The sequence below is a fragment of the Ciona robusta genome, chromosome 9 (genome assembly GCF_009617815.1).
Source record: "Ciona robusta chromosome 9, ASM961781v2".
Lineage (NCBI taxonomy): Eukaryota > Metazoa > Chordata > Ascidiacea > Phlebobranchia > Cionidae > Ciona > Ciona robusta.
The window spans coordinates 4,284,416-4,309,076 of record NC_143243.1 but is presented as its reverse complement, the minus strand read 5'-3'; the positions used below and the strand labels follow the sequence as shown (position 1 = coordinate 4,309,076).

The 24,661-nt window shown below is 35.4% G+C and overlaps 3 protein-coding genes across 4 annotated transcripts in view; 1 reads left to right on the top strand and 2 right to left on the bottom strand.

The window, feature by feature from the left end:
* The window catches only part of LOC149731145 (inactive dipeptidyl peptidase 10-like), a 31,772-nt gene extending 26,587 nt beyond the window's left edge, over nucleotides 1-5,185 (bottom strand). Inside the window, exons 1-2 of one of the 2 annotated variants that reach the window (XM_089884970.1) lie at nucleotides 5,166-5,185; nucleotides 851-1,000 (exon numbers count right to left, since the gene is read on the bottom strand). In XM_089884970.1, coding sequence (XP_089741096.1) covers nucleotides 851-907 — 57 coding nt within the window. In that variant the 5' untranslated portion in view covers nucleotides 908-1,000; nucleotides 5,166-5,185. The remainder of the gene's footprint in view (nucleotides 1-850; nucleotides 1,001-5,165) is intronic. The other variant, XM_089884973.1, reaches the window with a different exon arrangement.
* A 1,374-nt stretch (nucleotides 5,186-6,559) lies between these two features.
* On the top strand, nucleotides 6,560-20,810 carry LOC149731144 (uncharacterized). Its single transcript, XM_089884974.1, has 14 exons — nucleotides 6,560-7,265; nucleotides 7,696-7,813; nucleotides 12,229-12,359; nucleotides 12,864-13,013; nucleotides 13,156-13,278; nucleotides 13,805-13,974; nucleotides 14,375-14,544; nucleotides 16,209-16,406; nucleotides 16,967-17,164; nucleotides 17,713-17,874; nucleotides 18,368-18,521; nucleotides 18,745-18,909; nucleotides 19,921-20,089; nucleotides 20,596-20,810. The coding sequence occupies exons 1-14, from the start codon at nucleotides 7,096-7,098 to the stop codon at nucleotides 20,717-20,719; spliced, it is 2,202 nt and encodes a 733-aa protein (XP_089741100.1). The 5' UTR covers nucleotides 6,560-7,095; the 3' UTR covers nucleotides 20,720-20,810.
* A 509-nt stretch (nucleotides 20,811-21,319) lies between these two features.
* Nucleotides 21,320-24,579, bottom strand: LOC149731143 (TM2 domain-containing protein 1-like). The gene is made up of 5 exons (XM_089884981.1): nucleotides 24,043-24,579; nucleotides 23,494-23,581; nucleotides 22,809-22,909; nucleotides 22,444-22,543; nucleotides 21,320-21,545 (listed from the first exon to the last, which is right to left on the bottom strand). The coding sequence occupies exons 1-5, from the start codon at nucleotides 24,219-24,221 to the stop codon at nucleotides 21,453-21,455; spliced, it is 561 nt and encodes a 186-aa protein (XP_089741107.1). The 5' UTR covers nucleotides 24,222-24,579; the 3' UTR covers nucleotides 21,320-21,452.
* Nucleotides 24,580-24,661: the final 82 nt, after the last annotated feature.

Genomic DNA, 24,661 nt, shown 5'->3' with positions numbered 1-24,661 from the left:
AGTATAGTAAGTTGGGGGAAGATGGGATAGCATTCGCTCACAATATTCAAATATTTGGACCGTGTTTTAAACAATTAACAAAGGTCTATGGAAGTCGTGAGAATACGTTTTTTAATTCTTTGTTTTCTACTGAAAGGGACGGGAAAATAGAATGAACAGGTGTTCCATCTCCCCCCACCACCCTATATAATCAACTCAAAACGAATATTCAAATTTATACACCAATTTAAGACCAGGATTAAATTAGCTTGATTTTTTGTGTTTTAAGCATAAATTACCATTATTGTGCTAATACATTGTTTCAATGATGCGATGTTAGTTAAGCGTTAGCTATTTCCAGCTTATAACGTCAATGCAAATTATGGATTAGGGTTACGGCCTCCATATATAGACGAGACCCATAACTAAATGCTTTGAAGAAAGGTATATAATTCTCGCATTGAGACACACTTATGCTCTGCCCATGAATTATGTATGCATTTCAATCGCCGAGGTGATACAGTCACCCGATACCTAATATCGCAGTATATCGGGTAATATTTGCCATCATATAAAAATGCGAATGGCCGATTCAATTATAATCGATCCACAAAATGACATTTTTGGTTTGGACCTTTCCTTTTCTGTTGTTGACTGGAGACTTCGGCCCTATAATGGGCTAGGTTTTCCCGAGGCTTACCAAGTTTAACACGAAATGCGCTTGCGAGTGAAAAATCACATTACCTTTGAACTTAGACCTTTAAACCCGTTTTTCGTTGATGTCTAAGCCTACCTTGTGAAGCAAATCAATTGAATTTCTACAGACATGCATTATAGAGATTAGAACAAGCAAATGCGCTTGATTACTTACCGTCTTCATGTTTCCCTTTCCCTCCGCCTGCTTGCCGCTCTGGTGAGTTGACAACATTTTCTAATTTGTTAGTCTTTTCTTGCAATCAAATTGTTGATATATTTTGGTTTTTAAACAGTGCTGATGTTTTACAACCTCTTAATATCAGATCTGTGAAAAAAATGATATTGTTTGGTCAAATTGAAACAGGAATGATAACCTCGTCATGTGTTTTACACATATGTGCCGTCTATTTTGCAGAAAAAAATAAAACAGACCAAAAAACTTTTATTTGTATCTTTATTGCAGTGCCGAAAGGCCAAACCTATCTATATAGTAGGGTGGGGAAGGCAGGACACCTTTAACACGTAATATCCAAATATCCTGATCGTGTTTTTAACAATTAACAACGGTCTATGGGAGTCGTGAGGAAACGGTTTTGTAATTCGGAAACGGTTTTATAAATTTATAATTTTAATATTGTTTTGTTTACGACCGAATAGGACAAGAAAAACGAATGAAAAAGTGTCCCTTCTTCCCCCACCCTACTGTAGTCACCGTGGCTAAGGTCACTGCAAACCACAGGTGCTGTTTACAAACACGCATATATAAAAGAAACTTAACCAAACTATCCATTAAAAACCTTGGACGCTTTTACAATTAATGCACCTTAGATAACTAACATAAAGAACCAGAGTTTCAGCAATGTCAGCAGCGTTTTGTTTTATAATATAAGCCTTATTGGTTACATTCTTAAGAACTTCCTACACGAACAGTAGTGGTGAGGGGTCGTATTATGCAAATCTTAGTCTTGTTTTAGTTTTATATATAGTTGGGCAAGGGAGATTTATTTTGTATATTTGTTGTCAAATATATTTGGTAGTAAAGAAAGAACATTAAAAGAATTATAAAACCGTATTCTCACGACTCCTGTAGACCGTTGTTATTTGTTCAAAACACGATCAGGATATTTGGATATTGTGCGCTAAAGGTGTCTCATCTTCCCCCACCCTACTGTATAAGTGGATTTAAATCTCTCTCGAACATAATGTGTTCGATTTTCACTCAGCCTTTCTGCTAGCATTTAAAATAAAGGTCCAACAATTTCAGGGCAATATTAGTATTGTACAGGTTTTTTTGCACAATTTTGATTTCATTAGAAATCTAACTTGCAACTAAATAAACACAAATGACTCGTTGTGTGTCTGCTAGGTGTAGCGACAACGCTACTTTTTTCCTATCAAATGTAAATATGTTTTTAACTGTAAGCGTGTTTTAACGACTGTAGTTTTGTCGCTATTTCCGGTCTTTTCGTTGTACCTATTCTTTAATCTCTGCTGTTGTGATGGGAGACAAAAAAAACGATGAAACCTGAAGGTTTGCCCCTACACTATACAAACAATGTAATTTCTAAACCAGCACCCTGCAACCGTTATCTATTTACTGTCTGGTTCAACATATGGTTCACATTTGCTTTTACAGATGTAAATGCTACATGGATAATGCATTCTGGCGCCTTATCTTTCATACAGTCTATATATATACACTACCACACGTCTTATTTATTATCGCGTCTACATTTGAGCCTTATGGTTTTTGACAGTGGTCATGTAATTCTGTCATCCAAGGCCTAAATACGAGTTGTAAGATCCGACAAGATACGGGACCTTGTTCGTCGTATTTATCCGCTTCATTCATCAGATCAATAATCAACGACAGTAATCGATGCTTTTAAATACAATCGTTTGCTTGAAACATTTGTCTAATTGATGTTGCCCACGACTGACAAGTATACTAAACGTAATACAAATCGGGTAATCTATATAAAAAACGTAAAACTATTTATCAATTATCTTTTCGATATCTTATGTTTAACTTAATTTTCATTCCTAAAACTTTATTACTAATTTTATTTTGTATATTTGTTGTCAAATATATTTTTTAAAGGAGTGTCGGGCAAATATCGCGCATCTATGTATTTTTTTAGGTTATGCGTCCCTTAATTGACTATATACGTTAAAAGGCTGTCGCTGGCATATGTAGCTTATACGGCTGTCTCTTCTTAAATTCTGCTGTGACGATTTCCAGTCAACCTAACTGACCGCAAGCGAGGTCGAGCGAAACTTATTACAAGTCCCTAGGAATTGGAAAGAAGCGGGAACGGGAGGGGTAACGGAGGGCACACTCACGATTCTTTTAGTTTTGAACAAGTTATCTTGATGATTATGCGGCGCCAATGAAATTAGGAAGCATCCAGATTCGATGGTTCGTTGGATTCTTTAATAATTTATTACTTGATCAATGGGATAAAGGAGACGGGCTCGCGCGGATTAATATACAACAAAACATGAACCCGAAAGTAGCCGTTTCTGCGAGGAAGACTGGCATTGTATGCGCTTTGAAGATAATGGCTTAAGCGTGTACTTGTATACAGCTTCGAAACCAAGACTTGTTCATTACTGTGTGGGTCACCTCATTTGTTAAAGAAAATCTTTATAATTGATTTGTTGTTTTAAATTCGGCTACAACATTATTGTTATTGGATTTCTGTATAAATGAATCGACCACGCTTTACATCGCTTATACCCTATTTGAAAGAAATGAAATGCATTTCTGGGTATTCTTAATTTAGCTATGCGTATAGTATAGTAAGGTTGGGTAAGACGTGACATCTTTAGCACGTAATATCCAAATATCCTGATCGTGGTTTAAACCCCTTGTTCATTGTTTAGTAAGAAATGGGACGAGAAATTTAAATGAAAAGGTGTCTCATCTTCCCCACAGTACTATAAAAGTCTGAATTTTGACTATTATATACATGTTGTAATTGAACGAATGAATTAAACTTATTTATCCCCGCGGGTGAACAGCAGTTGTTAGCGATCGGTTGCTATAGTTCCTACAATATATCATTGGCAATTAAAAGTGATAATTATATATATATATATAGTAGGTAGGGGAAGATGGGACTCCTTAAACACATAAAATTCAAACATCCTGATCGTGTTTTAAACAATTAACAATGGTCTATGGGAGTCGTGAAGATAGAGTTTCATATTTCTTTGAATGTTGTTTGTTTACTACCAAGTAGGACAAGAAAATAAAATGAAAATGTGTCTTATCTTTCCCCATCCCACTATATGTTTAAATGTGTTACAACAAAATCAAATGTTTAATTTGCCATTCTGCGCTTCATGGAGACAAGTATACCCAAGATACCTTTTCCATGACGACGAGTAATCTATTATGCACAAATGCACCGCCGTATTTTAACGGTTTATTTTGCCAACAACGGAATATAATTAATGTTGGCGTATACACATATGCGGCGTGCGTTGAAACACCCTTTCTAGCATATATTACGAAGAGGATAATTGAATTGGCCTTGACATAAAAACTTTGCCTGTAATATCGCTGCTACCATTGTGGGCGTATGTGTCCTTGGGCAAGACACTTAACGGCAATTGCTCCAACCCAGTGGTCACTATGATGGGTTGTCCAAATTATCAGCCATATATAAATAAAAAATAAAAATATATAATCACCCACAAAGTAACATACTGGGTAACTCGTAAGCTGGACGAGGTGTATTATCACGCGTGTTATAACGACTGTCCGCGTTTTCTGGTCACGCGAGGATGAAGTATAATTTACATTAATTTCATTCAATATAAATTACACTGTACTACATTCGTACTGTTGCGTGTTGAATGCATTGTAAATATTGTCAACAGTACGTCTTAACTAGATTATGATTACAAGCTGTACATTCCTATTCACAAAGGCGAAGTTGGGATGCTATACGTATATTAGTGTGGGGAAAGATGGCCCTGTTTGGTAGTAAACAACGATCAACTAAGAATTATAAAACCTTATCCTTACAATTCCCATAGACCGTTGTTGATTGTTTAAAACACGATCAGGATATTTGGATATTATGTTCTTAAAAGGTGTCCCATCTTCCACTACGCTACTATAAATTTTCAAACTATTTATTAACAATGTTCATTTTTAGAGATATTAAAATGCTAGGTATTTAAACTCAATTGTAATTGCAGCTATATGTGAACTGTTTCTTAAACTTTGCACTTCATGATTAACTTAACACAACTCTAAAAACAAAGTCAGTATTAAAACAGACAAAGTGAAACGAATTTTAAATCAATATGAATTCAATTTATGCTTTGCGACAAATTTAAAAACATAACTTAACTACGTCTAATTCTATTTAAATAATAGACTAATAATGCCGTTTTGACAAAATAGATTTTACAAAACACGATTTGTTGAACATAACTCTTAATCACTAACTACGTACTTCCTATCATTCATTTACCTAAAGATCGTCCATATGTTGACAATAATCAGCTTTCCGAACTATATCTGCACTTTTTGTATATATTCCATATGGGCATAGTCTTGCAAGGTGACACGCCATATCCGACCTAAACTTTAGACCCGAGTTGGTCCAATACTTCTGAAAACGTCGTCCTTAAAATTTCGACCATAGTTGGCACATTACCTCTAAAAACGTCGCCCTTACACACATGTCGTACTTACAGGGACTGAGGTCGGCAGAGAGCAGACACGCTACTTGCTGCTTTCCCCAATCCCAATCCAAACTCAATTGCGAATACTTTTTCTTGCCTTTTTACCACGAGTTCGATCCTGTTCTAATGCACAATCGATGGCAAACCGGTTTCTGTATTTCTTACCGTATTAAGTGGCGGCAGAAGACGTTCTATTTATATTATAACGTCCACACGATTGGATATGAAACGAAAAGCGGCAGACATATCCGAACCGAATCATGCAAAAAATAGATCCCGCTGTCGAATACGACGTCTGTTATGGATTTTAGAGGAACAAATATGACGAGCGGACGTATTAGCAAATCAATCTGGCTAAAATATAGATTCCGTGCCAACATTATACTTATTAAATCTGATCGAATTAAAATGCGGTTTACATTCAGACAAGGAATTTGGCTGAAACTGAATATTGTGATAACGTCACTCTACATAATGCTTTGGAAAAGAACGAATTCCGCTAAAAATCGATCGCATTTTCTAACTCGACCATTCTTTATATTTACTTTAACGGTGGGGTAAAAAGGTTGCTACCATTTCTCAAATTTCGATTTTTCTCGAAAGCTGCAGCGCTTTCCACAATAAGTCCGAATTTGTTTGCACACGTCATTAGGTCGATCGATAGTATGAAAGGCCACAGCCGCGGTAACGCCACACATTACATACCACGCGGTTTAAATATTCCTTGCTTTTAAACAAAATAAAATAATGAGGGGGGAAATGGGATACCGTTTGCACATAAACCGCATTTTCTTTAATGGTATTTTACAACTAACACCGTTTTTTGGAGACGTGAGGTTACAAAAAATATATAAAATAACACAAAAAAGAAAAAAAAGACGGTGAAAAAGAATAAAAAAATGTCTCACCCTGCTGTACCCTATTTTATATTTTACTAAAAAGTCCAAATTAATTTATAATAAATTCTTCTCTTCAACAAAAGCATATATCGCTACGTGCTTTTGAGCTTGATCAAACATTAATGAAACAGTATAGTAGTGGCCACGCCTACACAAAAGAACAAAACTCTATTCGGCTTCTGTCCGGCTACCTATTGAAAGTGTAACATTATCAGTTTGTTCTGCTATTGTGTTCAACCGGGCACGGTTGTGTGTTCTCGTTTGCCCAGAACAAACTAAGCCACGCTATTGTTGGCAGATACAATTCGAAAGCGAGGCACAGATGTTCGGTGCTTGAGAGAAACAATTATAAACTATGCTTGGTGAAAACTACGTTTTGCAGGATAATGTTTCACGTTCGTTTGTGTGAAGGAATATAAAATACCTATTATTACAGAGACCTACATGTATATATATACGGAGAGGGGTTATAAGACGTGTAATTGCTGTATACACGGCAAACATAAACGTTTAAAGGTCCCGCAGTTACAGTTAGCGATCAGATGACTTGCAAATATTGATTCCTGTTTCTCATTTAGGAACACCTTCTCAGCAGACACGCTTTATTAAAGTCGAACGTACTTGTTCCCTAGTGTATATTGTAAGGATGTTTCAACCAAAAGTGATCATTTAATTTATTGAGCCGTCTGTCTTACATAGAAATTAGGCCAGTGTATATTAGGTATTTAGATCTAACGACTGTCTTTAAAATTAGCCGGTGTGCGCTGTGAGAGCGATTATATTCTAGCAATTACTGTCGTACATCGATGGCCGTGAAATGCGTGGTGAAGATACGATCAGAAAGCAATTGTATAAAGGACCGGGTGGCCGCGTTACTTTAGATATACGAAATTTAAATGAAGTTCCAAAAGAGGTTTTCGATATCACTGAGCTCCAGTGTTTAGTTGCGAACAACAACAAGCTAAAGGAGATACCTTCTGATGTAAGGTCAGTAGAGCGAAATAAGAGAACACTTGTCGGACCTTGCTGTCCGCAAAACCAACATAAGAACAATGTTCCCACCCGTACTTATAACTACTTCAACCCGGTCTTGTGTATCACTCACCCTACAGTTTACGCAAAGACCTAATATGTGTATTACATAAGTATAGCTGGTATAAAAGTAATATGTAACATATGGCAGCGTGGGGCAAGATGGGACACATTTTATTCTTCGTTTCTCGTCCCATTTGGTAATAAACATATGACATTTACAAAGATAACCGTAGCCCCGCTACTATAAAAAAACGTTGTTAATTGTTCAAAGCACGAAAAATGAAAAATTGTTTTTATATTTTAACGGTATCTATTCTAGTCCACAGTACTGTATCCAGTATTAAATAACGTATTGATATATACAACTTATTCTTTTATACAGAAAGCTGTCATGTCTTCAAGCCATTTCATTAAGAGGGAATGCCTTAACAAGTCTACCTGAGAGTCTGTGCGATTTAAAGTATCTTGAATATTTAGAATGCAGTGACAACCAAATTAAGGTGATTAAATTATTTGCCCTTGCTATTGCTTTGTGTAAAGTATATACTACATTCGTATATCATGCTATGCCTAACGCAGTGTTCCGACTTTGGTGTCTGTCATATTATACCATACACGGAAAAAAACATATATAGTAGGGTGGGGGAAGATGAGACACTTTAGCACAATATATCCGACTATCCTGATCATGTTTTAAACAATTAACATCGTTCTATGGAAGTCGAAGGAATGCGATTTTATAATTCTTTGAATGTTCTTCGTTTACTACCAAATGGGAAGGAAAAATCGAATTAAAAGGTGTTCCATCTCCCCCTATTCTACTTTATATGTCAACTGCTGACGTCACGTTCGAACACCTATAATGTGTAACAAGCAAATCAAATATGTATACGCAAGTGACTTCCTCCTATACGCTTGTTACGTCATCATACGTTTGTAGATTGGGAAAGATGGCACACCTTTTAACTATATTATCTCGACCTATTTGATAGTAAACAAAGAACGTTAAATGAATTTTAAAACCGTATTCTCACATCTCTTATAGACCGTTGTTGACTGTCTTCCCCCACCCTATATACTGGATCACGTAGAGGCGTTGATTTAAATAACAAACAAACCACCAGTAAAATACCATATATACATATAACTCATAAAAACTCACATAACTTGACGATGATAGTCTACAAACATAAGCTGCTACCATTATAACCATGAACAGCTGAACCATAGTATACTGAAGTGATAGTACGCTAACGAGACCACGTGACCACTTTTCACGCATGAGTGCACAGTTGCACTTCGCCCGACAGTTCAGCCAGACAGTGCAGTATAACAGTGCAAGGCAGAGTCCGTATATAAGCATTTTTATATGTTTATATACGGAAAAGGATCGCTTGTTGTTGTATAATGTTGTTGTATAATGTACAGTGACACATTTTTAATAGTTTAGCGAATTTGACTGATTGTTTGCGTAAAGAAATTACATTTGTAGCCAGATTGGAAATAATCATCATAGAGTAGCATATATACAATGGCCTCTGCTTAAACGAAAGTTTTCTGGACGACCTATTTGCTGATTCACTAACCACAGGTAGCACCAGATATAAGAACTTTACAAGTAAAAATCTCAGAACTTATGCATTGAGTTCTGATCTGGCAGATATTCAACCCACTGTAATTATTGAAGATTTCGGAAACAATTCTAATGCAATTATTGACATGATGGAGAAAGTGCCTGGACTGCTGAAATGCCCATATGCAGACTACCTGTATGTGCTCCAGCAAATCTACATTCTTGCTGTGAAGAAAACACACAAAAATCCAAGGGAAATTGATTTTAATGCAGTGTTTCATAAAATATGGGAAACAACATTTATGAAAATATTTATCGATCATTTGCTGGATATACATGGTGATAGGGATGAAGAGGACAGCAGTTAATGTAGTATTTTTAACTAAACAGGAGCATATAAAATTATAAATAACACAATTATCGAGAATGGTCACGAGGTGTATGAAACAGAACACCTGTGTTATAACGACTGTCGTTTTCCCGGCACACATTTGTAAATATATGAACGCTTATATTTTATTTTAACACATTGCTTTATTTTTTCTTTGTTCTTTTCCTGCCCTTTTATTATTCTTGTTTGAACTGTATTTCGAAAATTTTATTATAATACCGACCTTTAAAAAAAGAGTTTTGCTCTGGGTGCGATCAGTTAGTGCAGTATAAATGTTTTATTTATTATTCAGCTTATGCTTATCATGTGTATACAGTTTAAGAAGCGAAAAGTTATCCATAAATTTAAATAGCCTTTTGCCTCGACTGTGTCGATCTGTCCTGCTATCCTACCCAATACATCATTTCTCAAGTTTTTTTTTGATAAAGCAGGACAGAGGCCCTTCCTTGAGATCAATATTAGGATTATAGAATAAAAAAAAACGGTAAAAGAAAAAAAGTTACAACTTTTTCTTTTGGGCATCGGAGCATCACATACAGTGGTCCACATATTTTTGGTTCCGAATGTGGTGTTCCCACCTTTAATTTTTTTGATAACTTTTCTTTGGGTATAGTGTGCAACAGAATATCCAAACTGATGTATATCTGGGTCTTGCATTCGTCTGCCCATTTCACGCTAAATAAAAACATTCTAATTAATATAAAAATATTTGACAGAAAATGGGTACTTTGATATATCATTTTGTTTCACATTCATAATTGATGTTTATTTTAAGAATTTGGGAAAATTACTGACATAAAACTCACAATGTTTCCAAAAAGTGCTTCGAGGGGATCTTGAGTAAAGATCCTGGACAAATGTAGCGATTGGTCTTCAAAAGACGCTGTACTAGGGCTATAAAATTTCTGGTCGTAAATATTAGACCAATCAGTGTGGGACTAGCCATTAATCGCTTATTTTCCCCACGATGATTTCTTCAACATCTTTCTACAGAATAGGTTAGGTGGGCTATATAACTTTTCATACAAGAATTTTTATAAATCAAAAAGTCTTACTTTCCAATCCAATAAAAATTCTATGAAACTCTTTAGTTTCAGTATCCGTGAATCGGACATACTGTATATAGCATGATTTGCCTTTGCGTTTTTATGATTTCAAACCACCTGTAATAACAGGTCATTTATCAAATGCCTGGGAACTTTGTAAATTTACTGTAACTTACTCAGTAACATGAGCCACAAACATTGCTGTACCTTCAGCTCCCTGGACAGAATCCAAGTTTTTTGCCACCTGTAAACTGAAGATATCTTTCGCCAGCTTAAGATTCATCTTAAAAGATAATAAACTTGTTTTTAAAACTCCAAGTACAATATAGAAGGTGCAAGTTTAAAACACCATTAGTCACACAAATGGAAATTGCATGTTATTAAATATCTACCTTGGAGAAAGGATTTAGATGAATATGTGTCTTTGTTAAACGTGTTCGAAATAACAACATGGTTGATTGTTCTTGTTCGTATAGCTGGTCAATATGTTGCCATAAAATATCCATGCCTTTATAATTCATCAACCGAGTACCAGTAAAACCCGATGAACAGAGTGAATTTCTTACAGTCTGCAAAAAAATATTTGAATATTAAAAATTAGAAATAAGAAAAAAAGTAGTTTACCTTAAGCAAGTGTGGTGGATCGGAACAAAGAAATATAGGCCGTTCTTCTGAAAAGGGATTTGGGGCAACCAGAACAGAATCGTAATCCATGCCCCCAGTTGAACTTATCTGCTGGATCAGAACTCAATGCATAAGTTCTGATATTTTTACATGTAAAGTCCTTATCTGGTGCTGCCTGTCAGAGAATCAGCAAATAGGTCGTCCAGAAAACTTTCGTTCAACTCTTCTTGGACATTAATATCTTTAGAACACTGTGCAGTACTGGATGAAGCAGAGGCCATTGTATATTATAAGCTATAGCTATTCTATGATGATTATTTCCAATCTGGCTACAAATGTAATTTCTTTACGCAAACGATCAGTCAAATTCGCTAAACTATTAAAAATGTGTCACTGTACTTTATACAACAATTTTCGCGATCCTTTTCCGTATATAAACATATAAAAATGCTTATATACGGACTCTGCCTTGCACTGTTATACTGCACTGTCTGGCTGAACTGTCGGGCGAAGTGCAACTGTGCACCCATGCGTGAAAAGTGGTCACGTGGTCTCGTTAGCGTACTATCACTTCAGTATACTATGGCTGAACTGCACAACAACAACAACTAATTGATTCTTCACAAAATGCACCAAAGCGTGTAAGTAAGGACGCCTAATCAAGCCAGAGGCATGAAAGCCGGGAAGGTTCGATAGTGATTATTAGTAAAACACGTTTGTGCCAGGAACGATTTGAACAACAAGTAAAACAAGGATACATTCATATAGTAGATTGGGGGAAGATAGGACATCTTTAGCACAGAATATCCAAATATCCTTAATTAACAACGGTCTATGGGAGTCGTGAGGATACGGTTTTACGATTCGGCATAGAAAAAAACATTTAGTAGGGTGGGGGAAGATGGGACACCTTTAGCACATGATATCCAAGTATCCCGATCGTGTTTTAAAGAATTAACAACGGCCTATTGGAGTTGTGAAGATGTGGTTTTATTATTCTTTGTATTTTCTTTGTTTACTATAAGTGGGAGAAGAAAATAGAATGAACAGGTGTCCCATCTTCCCTCACCTCACTATACTACACAGCCTACGCCTATATAGTTAATTGCATGTAAATAAAATTTACAATCCGTGTTGCGTATAACGACAGCAACATTTACGTTAGATGATCTTATATTTAGTCGCCAACAAGAACACTAGGATTGTTTTCAACCATATGTGTCTGTTTATAAATATAATTAATATTATACTGACATGTACTGCATCACTTTATCCATACAGAGCTTACCACATCGAATTGGAAACTTGAAAAATCTCATTCAACTTTACGCTAACAGAAACTGCTTAACCGAACTACCCGTTGGTATAAGTTACCTCTGGCAACTTGAAGTATTGGGTTTGAACGGGAACAGGTATGAATGGTCACGGTACAGAGTAGTAGGGTGGGGGAAGACGGGACACCTTTTCATTCTATTTTCTAAACGATCCCATTTGGAAGTAAACAAAGAACATTTAAAAAAACTATAAAACCGTATCTTCACGACTCCCACATATGCCGTTTTAATTGTTTAAAACATTATTTAGATATTATGTGCTAATTGTGTCCTATACCTTACTCCACAGTATACTATATTATTGTAGGTGTCTTAACACAAACTTTTGTTCGAATAAAACTTTGTTTAACCTGTATTGTTTTGTATGGTGTAACGGTCGCAGATTTTATGAAATAAATAATTTGTAATTCTGTTTTAACAATAAAGAGTGATAACGATCGACATCTGTCGTCTATCGTTAATTCCGTCTTTCCGCTTTTGTAAACTATTTCGACCGCGGTAGCCTCGACCAAAAAGACAAAATAAGTCCACTAAAATCATGCTTTTAGTATACTATTCTTGCATTGTTGCTCGTATGTTTAGGATCACGCATTTGCCAATTGAGATGGGACAATTTCTTGAACAGATCCGAATACTTGGGCTGAGTAACAATTGTCTAAACGCGCTGCCTACTGCCATCTGTCGGATGCGAAAACTAGTAAAACTTGGTTTATCTGGAAACAAGATTTCGAGGTAAGTTACAACCTAAAATATGCTAAAGCCTGCGTTCTAGGAAGTGTTGTAACGTGAGTTAAAACCGTGCATTTTTTTCCAGTTGAGTGTTTTCCTTTAATGCAACATGCAGTGTAGCTGAAACCGTTTTGTAATTTTTCAGTTTGCCTTCAACAATTCGGAGACTTGAATCACTGATCGATCTTCGTTTAGACGACAATAGATTAAGGTTTCTGCCAAGTCAACTTTTTACTTTAAAATCTTTGGAGGAATTAGCTCTGTCAAGGTATAAAACATAACTGCTGCAAACCATGTCGAAACTTCTATATAACTACCATTAAAGTTGCAGATACACATCTATGTGCGCAAGGCTATGAAAAAAGCCCCCAAAACTACATATAGTAGGGTGGGGAAAGACTTTTTTAAATCCCGTTTTAAGGGAACCATTTGATGATAAACAAAACAAATTTTGCAGTATTAATTTCTTTTAGTTGTGTTCAGGTGTTTAATGCCAAACTTTGAAGGGTTTATTTTTAATTTAATAAGCTATGCCTATATTACTTTGAAGAGTTGTCAATTAATGTTGGTATGATGATAATTCGTGGTATCACCTGAAAACCGTCATGTATTTTGATTTGGGAAATATTAGGCAATGTGTGCTGTGTTTTCCCACTTTATTTGTTGCTCAGAAGTAGTCACGAGGTGTATGAAACTTAAACCCTAGTTATAAAGACACTGCTGTTGCCCCGCCATATGTGATATAAAAAAATACATTCATTCAAAAGGCTAATGTATGTAACTAAAACATTCAGAAACCTTCTTCGACGAGTTCACTCTCACGTTTCGCGACTGCCGTCCTTACGCTGCCTTGGAATGAACCAGAACCAAATAAGTTTTGTTCCACACCAAATAGGCGACTGCTCAAAACTAGAGATTTTAGGTCTCGAGTCAAATCATCTTACGCAGCTCCCGCCAGAATTAGGTAACTATGTATAAAGGAAATATAGATTCACTTGTTTTAAACCGTATAGCGTGTGTTATATATTTCTGCTCATAAAAGAATATACATATAGTGGGGTGGGTGAAGACGGGACACATTTAGCACACTATAATTCATTTTCTGATGACGTTTCGTACAGTTAACAACGGTTGCTGGGAGTAGCGAGGAAACGGATTTATAATTCTTTGAATGTTCTTTCTTTACTACCCAATGAGACAAGAAAATAGAATAAAAAAAATGTCCTATCTTCCCCAACCGCCGCGTATATGTATTTAATATAGGTAAGGTAATAGGCAAATTTGTCTTTGACAAGCACCTCGCCCATATAAAATAGAATGCTCATGAAAACCTATATCTTGAGTATGTGCAATTGACACCGCAGGAAAATTATTCACGCTTCGGGAATTGTACATCGGGAAGAACCGTTTCTCAGGAGCTCGTTGTATTCCAGAATCCTTATCAAGACTTCGGAATCTTACTGTGTTAGATGTCGCTGGAAATCAAGTGAAGGATCTTCCGTTGGAACTAAAAACAGCGTCATCACTAAACGAGGTGCAGTTTACAGAGACCCATATATAAAGCAAAAACTACCTTTAGAGTCGAACTCTGACTTTATAAACATACATTGTCCGCGCCGTGGCGTAGTGGCGTAGTGGTTAGCGCGCCTGCCTGTAACCATTAGGTAATGGGTTGAAGGCTCGTCGCTGCCAAAGTTAGTATAGACCAAGTTAGGAAACGGCGCTTGTGTCCGCCATTACGGAGCCCACAGAGCGTGAATCGCCTATACAAATGCATTGTCGGCGTGTGTTTATTTGGTTCTTGTAAGCGATACAAAGCTAGCAAACACGTATAGCGGCTGTTTTAACTTTAAAAATATAATTTTTAATATAAATCTTGTTGTATCATATTAAATCTAAAATTAATGTGGAGTAAATCAGTATTTTGACTGGTTTTCGGCGTACAGTGTGGTTTAACAGGGTACTTAACGTTGGCGATTAATACTAGCAGCAATCAGCTTAGTTTACATAATAGTATATGATCATACCTACGAATCTACAGAACCAGTATATACTACATTTATAATCCAACATGAGTGGCCATGCAGCTCCAAACTGCTTAAGTACTAGCAGATAAGGTGTTCGCGTATTCCGATTTCATAAAGACCAAGAACGCAGAAAAGGTAGCTTATTAATTCAAGCAGAGGATCAAAAATAGTAACTCAGTATTGTTTACCACAATGTCACTTCGATATTAGGCAAATTTTACAAAGATACCTTAAGTTTCGTTGCCGGGTATACCTCTATGACGTCATAGACGCGCGACAATGGATAACAAGACTCGTTGTTTTACAATCCGTTTCCTAACTTGGTCTATACTAACTTTGGTCGCTGCTACCATTGTGGGCGTATGTGTCCTTGAGCAAGACGTTTAACGACAATTGCTCCAACCCAGTGGTCACTAATGGGTTGTCCAAATTATCAGCCATACATAAAAAAATGAAAAAAATCCAAAAAAAATAATCACCCACAAAGTAACATACATGGTAACTCGTAAGCTGGCACGAGGTGTTAAACCCGTATGATAACGACTGTCGTTTTCCGGCCACGCGAGGATAAAGTAAGTTACATTCACAATTCACATTTTAACCACTTTTTCGAACAGAGTAACAAGAATCAGATTAAGGAATTAGAAGCAAAACGACAATCGCTAAAACGCGCTCATATATATAGGGTAAAAAAACAACTTGAGTAAAATCTAAAATAAGGGGCTTGGCTGCTAAACCCTTAACTAAATATCTGCCATAAGAGCTAATCCTCGACTAGGAGTTTCTGTTTGCATCATAATAAGTTTACTGTTACCAAGGCAACAAGTTATTTCAGTGTACGTAGAATTAAATATTTTTACACGTATAAATCATGCCAGTGAGTTATAACAGCACCCGCAGCGTGGAAAAGGTATTTTAGAAATCACCCGTTTGTAGTGAATAAGTAACCCAGAGTGGCATTCTCGGCTACCGACTAAACTAGTCGCCGCCTAAATCGGCTGACTAAAGATATCGACCGTCCAACTTCTGCAAAAGGTAACGCACAGAAATTTAGTCGGCCGACTAAAAACCGCGGTAACCAATAGTAACTGCGACCGACTAACTATTAGTCAGTGTAGCTGAGAATGCCACTATACAGATTACTAATCAACATATGTCTTTTTATTTTCAGGTAAAACTATCAAAGAATGTTTTAAATCATCTGCCAGTCGCACTTTGTAGTTTGGTAGACGTGATTTTACTTGATGTAAGCGACAACAAGCTAAAATGCATTCCAAGAGATATAAGGAATTTGTCGTCCTTGAGAAAAATAATCCTCAGCAGAAATAACTTCAAGCAGTTTCCCACGGAGCTCTGCCATGTAACGCAGGTGTGTTTTATGAGCTACTGTTTAAATAAAAGTAAGAACGTAACTTATTCTTCTTCGCGCGGCGGATAACGCTGGGCGACCAGAGTTGGAGCATTTTTCCTGCGTCTTGCCCAAGAACACATGCCCACACTGGTAGTACCTTTGAGCTTTGAATCCGTAACGTTTGGGCTGCAGGCAAGTGCGGTAACCACTTTACCACGGGGCTGGACGTCCAACGTATTTATAAATTATTGCGCAACACATTAGGTTATCCACCAATAGGGAAATTACCGCTAGCGGAAATGAATAATCTGTTTTTATACTTGTCATGCTCTGGTGCATTCAATAGCCCCCTGCTTTATTATATATTTCCATGTGTTATGCATTTTTTTGGATAAGATTTAAACTAAGCTGCAAGCAGAAATAAAAATATAAAAAAAATAAAATGCACTTGCTAAATAGAAATATGTTTCCTAATACATTGATTAACTTTAGAAATCATATAAAGCCTACACAAATTCTAAACACACTCGAATTAAATAACCAAATGCACAAATCTCAATCATTTTTTTACACTCTAGCTTGAAGAGATCAACTTTTCCAACAACCTCATTTCCACTATACCAAGGGAAATCTCGTTTTTAAAGAGACTTACAGAGATAGACATCAGCCACAACAAGTTTCAACAATTTCCTAGAGAACTTTGTGGAGTGGTTGGTCTTCGTGCCTTAGATGTGTCGGGAAATCAACTGACTGATATTCCATATGAATTCAAATTTGTAAGTCTGTATGCACATATAGGCCTACTGTTTTATAATAATATATAATAACTTTTATTTGTCTCTTCAATTACGGTGGCTAAGATTTAGAAACATTTTAAACGAAAATACAGGATATACAAAACAACAGTTGTTAAAACACGCTTACAGTAAAAACATATTTACTTTTAGTTGGAAGAAAATAAGCGTGGTCGCTACACTTTTGTAGCTATATATCCCATTTTTTTATTATATATATCCAAATCTTGGCTATCGTAATTGAAAAGAAAAGTTAATATTACAACATAAATATGATTTATACATTTGAAAACTTTGGCAAAGATCAAATTATTAATTAAAATAACTATTAGAGAAAACAAGCTGTGAGATGACAGTTGTTAAAACACTTTACAGATATTTGGTTTTAGCTGTCATATTTAAATACTTTCTCCTGTTACCTAGAGTTTGTCATATCCGAAAAATGGATGTGAGATATGTGCATAAAAACTTTATGTACATTTGGTTCACTGTTTTCCTAGTATGTTCATATTTATCAATTATCATAATAGTTTGAAAACCTGGAAAGGCTGAATCTCTCTGACAACCAATTTGATGAATTTCCAATCCGGGTTTGTTTTGTGACTACATTAAAGGAGTTACACTTTGACCAGAAGTGTGGTAGAAAGCTTGAGTTGGTACCTGAACATATATGCGAGCTGGAACACCTTGAGGTAATGGGTGTTGGTGGTGATTTATCTGTAATTAGTGGTGATTTATTTGTGAAATTGGTGGTAATTTATTCATCTTCATGGTTATAACATAACCTACTTGTTGAAGGTTTTGAAATTTGATTCTGTAGTTAAACAATATAGTTAATGTAGTAGTTTGAATTGCAACATCAGCACCATAATTAGAGTATTCAATTTATAACTAAATGCTGCTTGGTTAGCTTTTGTGTTTTTGCATAAAACATTAACTAGGTATTTTTTAAATAAGTGGTAACTACATCTATCTAAATTGCCAGCCATACAGAAATAAAGGAAAAAGACAAAAAAATATCAATAGGGAAAAAATAGCAATATTATTCTGACGTTTAAAACATTATTTTTAATAATACAGCTGAAAACTTTCAGTTTTATCATCCTCTCTTACTTTCTGCCCATTACTACACTTATACTGTACTCCACTAAAAAATTTAAAGAGTTAAAGTTACATTTGACACAGAATATTTCTTTGGATCACAATCAAATACAAAACCTTCCCGAATCGATTAGTAACTGCAGAAGTCTCCGAAAACTATCTGTGGTTGGTAACGTTCTTGAGAAACTTCCGGAAAGTATTTGTGAACTTCCAAATCTTAAATCACTTGACCTAAAAGGTGACTTACATTGAATATGTAAACACTATGTTTAGCTCTTTGTTTATTAGAAAGGTGAATCATTTTTTTTTTCCACTTTTTACAGAATCCTGTTTCAAGAGATTATATCCTCTGTCTAGGAAAAACAGTCCTGTTTTATCTAATATTTAACATTTGCCCTAATCACTGAACAAACATATATTATTGCATTTCTGAATATAAACACATTGTCTTATCTATGAAGGTAACCAGCTGACTGAACTGCCAACACAGATTCATCGCCTTGAAAAACAACTTAGTCATATTTCCTTGGGTGAAAACCCCTTGAAAGATCCATTGAAAGTGGTTGCGATGACTGGTGACATTAATCCCATTGGAAAATATGTCAAGTCAGCTGAAGACAGAGGAGGTAAAAAAAATTTTGCAACGTTGGTATAACTTTTATAATACAGACCACGGTAGAGACTTTACAATAGAGACCCAAAATGGTATTCTCGGCTAGCGACTAAAGTTAGATGGTCGCAGTTACCCAAATTTTGATCTAAATTTCTATGCAGTATTACAGAAGTTAACTGGCCAATTTAGGCGGCGACTAGTTTAGTCGGTAGCTAAGAATGCCAACCCAGCTCATAACTGTTTTGTGATTTGAAGTGTTGCCACGACTATATATCTTCAAAGTTTTAGGGTCAAATTTATACCGCAGAAGAAGTAGATTAGATAACAAAGCAATTATCATTGCAATCTGGGTTTAAAACGTCTTGCAGCTATTAGAACTCTAGTTTGGTAAGCTCATACTAAAATCCAACCCTGTCACATACTATACCTACCTCGTATGTTACTTAGTGGGTAATTATTATGACCACTGGGTAGGAGCAACTGCTGTTAGGTGTCTTGCCCAAGGACACATAGATACACCCACAATGGTGGCAGGGATGGGCCTTGAACCCATTACCTCTGTGTTGAATGAATGTAATGTAATGAATGTAACTTACTTTATCCTCGCGTGGCCGGAAAACGACAGTCGTTAACACACGGGTGTAACACCTCGTGCCAGCTTACGAGTTACCATGTATCTTACTTTGTGGGTAATTATTTTTTTGTGAATTTTTCTTTTTTTTTATGTATTTCTGATAATTTAGACAACCCATTAGTAACCACTGGGTTGGAGCAATTGCCGTTAAGTGTCTTGCCCAAGGACACATACGCCCACAATGGTAGCAGCATCGAGCCTTGAACCCATTACCTTTGGGTTACAGGCAGGCGCGCTAACCACTATACCACGGCGAGGCTAGCGCGCTAACCACTTTGCCACAGCGCCAGAGTGATATATCATACAACAATACTGTATCTGTCCTTTAATACTAAGTACAAATCTCAAGACAAATCCAAACTAAATTAATGTGTGTAAAACAATTTGCAGAAGTTTTGTTGACAAAGATGATGCATTACATTGCTGTTCATTGTCCTATAGATGAGTTCAGTAGATTGTGTATGAAGCTTAAACTACCCAACATACATGATGTAATTTCAAACAAATCAATAACTGAACAAGAACAACTTTTTGAGTTGCTGAATATGTGGAGAGCAAGGTCTGTAAAACAAAATTATTTTTTTCATGTAGTTAACTGTACTACAAAAGCAAAGATCAAAATAATTAAAGCTACAAAAAAAAGAAAAATAGTATCAAAACAGCAGTTGTTAAATTCATGCTACCAGTTGTTGGAATTTGTAAGTACAAAATGTGTGCAAACATGCGCTTAATGCTATGTGTATAGGGTTAAGTGTAAAATGTATAAATAACTGTATGTTACCCTTTTTCATAATGTCAAACAAACAAAGCCAGTAACATTCACATTTTAAGACTAACTTGATAATAATTAAACATAAATGGCTTGTTCGTCTACCAGGTGGAGCAACCACGCTTATTTTCTTTAAATTGTATATAGATATGTTTTTACTTGTAAGAACAACTGTTGTTTAGTCCCTTGTCCAGTTTCTTCCAAATAGTTGCTATCGTAATCAAAGAGAAAAATAAAGTTATTATAATATTATTATTATTACATATGCCCTGTAGTTCACACCTTACTTTTTACAGCAATCCTTATTCAACAAACGAAGCTCAGAAAAGACTTCTCCATATTGTTGATCTGGTGGATCTGCATGATATTCTAGTGAAGTTAAAAGCCATGACATTTTACGCAAAAGTATTGAAGTTGTAGAAACCAATGTTTGAGCTGAAGCTACACTATAATACTTTCCACATTGCACTACTGGCACTTGAATAAATTCCATTAAATTGTGTTTGTATAACTGACTGTAGCTACGCGAGGATAAATAAGTTACATTCATTTATTAACATGAGTGTTTGAAAATCATTCAATAGATCAGCTTTGCTGGCAACAAACACCAGTGTCTGTAGCCATGTCCGGCGCCGTGGCATAGTGGTTAGCGCGCCTGCCCGTAACCCAGAGGTAATGGATTCAAGGCTCGTCGCTGCTACCATTGTGGGCATATGTGTTCTTGGGCAAGACACTTAACGGCAATTGCTCCAACCCAGTGGTCACTAATGGGTTGTCTAAATTATCAGTCATACATAAAAAAATCCCCCCAAAAATAATCACCCACAAAGTAACATACATGGTAACTGGTAAGCTGGCATGAGGTGTTAAACCCGTGTTATAATGACTGTCGTTTTCCGGCCACGCGAGGATAAAGTAATTACATTCATTCATTTAACATGTAAGCCAGCTTGGTTCAAATGCAACTTTTCTAATTATACATTAGTTTAACCACTAACAGTAACATAGTTACACAGCAGATAATTATTTCAATGTAATACGGACAAAGTTAAAGTCATAAAAGAAAACAATGATAAAAAAGAAAATAAATTGAAAGACAAAACAATTAGAGAGTTCATAACCAACAGTACAGTGATAACAAAGACAACATTGTTCAATAATAAGTATCATTGTTTACAAACAATCGCACAAGTCTTGGTCCATAGAAATCAATAACATAATTTGATCCATCGGAGGGAATCAGAACCTGTGTTCAAAAATATAAACAATTAATATATTATTCTTATATTACACTTGATATTCAAATTTCTTTCCGGACTAATGTACAAAAGACTCTTGTAAAAAGATGTTTGGCGTCCATGTGTGTTCATGGGCCAAAAGATAAATCAATATATTAATCTTTTATTACACTTGATATTTGATATATAGTAGGATAGGGGAAGATTGGACACCTTTTCATTTTAATTTCTCGTATATTTTGGTAGCAAACAAAAAACTTTCAAGGAATTATAAAACCTTGTCTTCGCGACTTTCATAGACCATTGTTAATTGTTTAAAATACGATCAGGATATTTATATATTTCGTACTAAAGGTGTCCCATCTTCCTCCACCCCACTATACATGTTTACTTTTAAACTATTGTAAATAAATGTTTGGCGTCCATGTGTGTTCATGGGCCAAAAGATAAATTAATATATTAATCTTTTATTACACTTGATATTTGATATACATGTTTACTTTTGAACTATTGTAAAAAGAGGTTTTGCGCCCATGTGTGTTCATGGGCTCAAATATTCTTTAGGGCCATGAAAACGCATGGGTGTCAAACCTGGGGCGTCACAATGAATTTTTCTGCACTGTTTTAATCAGTAAACTTTAGAACTGAACTTCTATAATAGAAATGTGTCATTAACTATCTCTGCTTACACGCGTCACATCAGCAATACTGTATTTGGTCTACTTGCTGTTTTAATCAATTTAATTCTCAGAACCAAAATTAGTATACATATATTAAAATTATTATACATATGATATATTAATACAAATAATTTAATAACTCGCTAACTTTTGTTTCAGTGAAAATATAACTTTTAATTTTAAATTTTTTGAGAGTTATGTATCAGTAATAATAGTAATATATTACTTGTGTTGCAATAAGAAGGAAGTCAACCAATGCTCCAATCCCACAAAGACCAAACGAACATAACTTCAACAAACCAATAGCTGGGTAGCCGAGATAAAACCTGAAGGGAAAAATACGGAAAAAGCATTATTACAAGTTAAAAATCTAACATGATGGTGTATATACGAATACACTTAATTATTACCTTGGGTGTATACATCACGGTAAAACAAGTATATATACATTTTTTTACATAAAAATAAAATAAACAGTTTAATTGATAAATAGTTTCTATGCATATATATATACATTTATATGCTACACAATTTTAATTAAATTAAATAGTGGAACATCTTGGAATATTTTATCAGAATATCTCAACTTACCTGTCTACCCCCAGCCAACCCAGAAATAAAGATAAAGCAAGTGCAACAATATAGGAATAACCGTTTGTAAATCGACATGGAACATCTTTATAGAATCCTATCTGTGTATGATAACAATAATATTGTTGTTATGGGAAGAATGGGTGATGGAAAGTTAGTTTTTACAAGAACTCCCATAAAGTTACATACTTGGTAACTTGTAAACAAGCACAATCAATGCGTATGAAACCACTTCATAAAGGCACAGAGTAAGAACCTGTATTTTATCAACAAACCCCCATAGCCCATTAGTGACTTAAAAATTTAAAAATATCAACAGGTCTTTATCAATAAGATAGAGGGATACCAGTCGCATAAAAGGCTCTCCAGGTGTTGGGGTAATTGGCCAAATCTGGCTGAAATCCTAGGTCCTTGACAAGGACCTGACCCAAAACGAATAGCATTTACCGAAACTTCGCGCAAGGCAGAACTGATACCTATATCTGTAACTAACGTGCCTTGGTGGCTTGGCCATGCACCGTTGAGAAAGCTCGAGTAAATTTATGAAAAGAATCACTGCCAACTAGACAAACATTTGGGAATAGGCTACCACATTAACTGAAATATGCCACATTTTGTTTACAAAAAAAAACTGATTAAATTAGGAATAAATAGTTAGCACAATCAAACTTTATAGGCTACCTACCATACTACCATTATAAAGTTTTCCGTTGCAAACAATTTGGTTGAGAGGTTTACATGGAATTCTAGCTGACGAATTCTTCGCACAACCACTTAAAAATAATAAAGCTTTGTGTTACAAAATTAAGTTAATAAAAACTTTTGCAAGAAACCGATTTTATCCACACAAAAATTTGGTTGACAACTCTTTTTTCCTTTTTGAAATAAATTTAAACTTTCCAATTAGAGTGTTAAATGATGCATTTCATAAAACAAGGTATTAATAATAGTAAATTTTATTTGTCTATTTGATTCTGGTAGCAAAGATTTAGAAACATTTTAAACGAAAAGACAGAATATAGCGACAAAACAACAGTTGTTAAAACTCGCTTAAAGTAAAAACACATTTACATTTAACTGAAAGAAAATAAGCGTGGTCGCTACACCTAGCAAGAAATGAGCCATTTATGTTTAAATATTCTTTAGTTAAACTTCTAATAGAAACAAAAGTGTGCAAAAACAAAACCCCCAAAAATAAATTCTACCAATAGTTCACAGTGAATAGTTATGTTACCTTATTTCTTGGGTAGTTGGATCGATAATTGGGGCATCGCAAGTATATTGCCCAACCAACAACTTTTCACAAGTTGTATCCGATACGGCACTAGCAACGCAAAATTTACATGCAGTACTCAACAAGTAACACACAAACACCACAACCTGGCTGTAATTATTAACCCTAGCTATGCGCATTTTTAGTGGCCAGACGTTTGTACAAACATAAGTTAAACAAATTTGTAACTAAAAAAATCTGCAGATCGCTGTTGGGGAATTTATTATTTACACTTCAGTTCAAGATTTAAAAGGCACAGTCATAGAAACACCTGTTGCTCTGTTAAAAAGGATGCAAACGAAAGTTTATTGTTATGTTATAAATAATTTTTCTCTGATTCGGTAATTTAAATGCGCATGAAAACATTTAGCTGTCGATTTATGCATTCGCTCTAGTATGGTGACTCGTAAGTGGGTACGAGGTACATAAAAAAGAACACCCCTGCTATACAGACAGTCATTGCCCGCCGCTTGAGAAACTGTACATTTATTTGTTACATTCATTTATTCACACGGGATTTTAGTCCCAATAACTGTATTACCGCTAGGACCACAATAATAGATTATAGCTGTGAACTAAA

What these genes read in the sequence shown, in the direction of transcription:
- LOC149731144 (XM_089884974.1), top strand. Translation starts at nt 7,096, where the DNA reads ATGCGTGGTGAAGATACGATCAGAAAGCAATTGTATAAAGGACCGGGT. An exon ending in GCGAGCTGGAACACCTTGAG is followed by an intron (nt 17,875 to 18,367) that starts GTAATGGGTGTT and finishes CATTTGACACAG; the next exon opens with AATATTTCTTTGGATCACAA. An exon ending in GTCAGCTGAAGACAGAGGAG is followed by an intron (nt 18,910 to 19,920) that starts GTAAAAAAAATT and finishes AACAATTTGCAG; the next exon opens with AAGTTTTGTTGACAAAGATG.
- LOC149731143 (XM_089884981.1), bottom strand. Translation starts at nt 24,221, where the DNA reads ATGCGCATAGCTAGGGTTAATAATTACAGCCAGGTTGTGGTGTTTGTG. An exon ending in AACTTTATAATGGTAGTATG is followed by an intron (nt 22,910 to 23,493) that starts GTAGGTAGCCTA and finishes TATCATACACAG; the next exon opens with ATAGGATTCTATAAAGATGT. An exon ending in TCCTTCTTATTGCAACACAA is followed by an intron (nt 21,546 to 22,443) that starts GTAATATATTAC and finishes TTTTGAACACAG; the next exon opens with GTTCTGATTCCCTCCGATGG.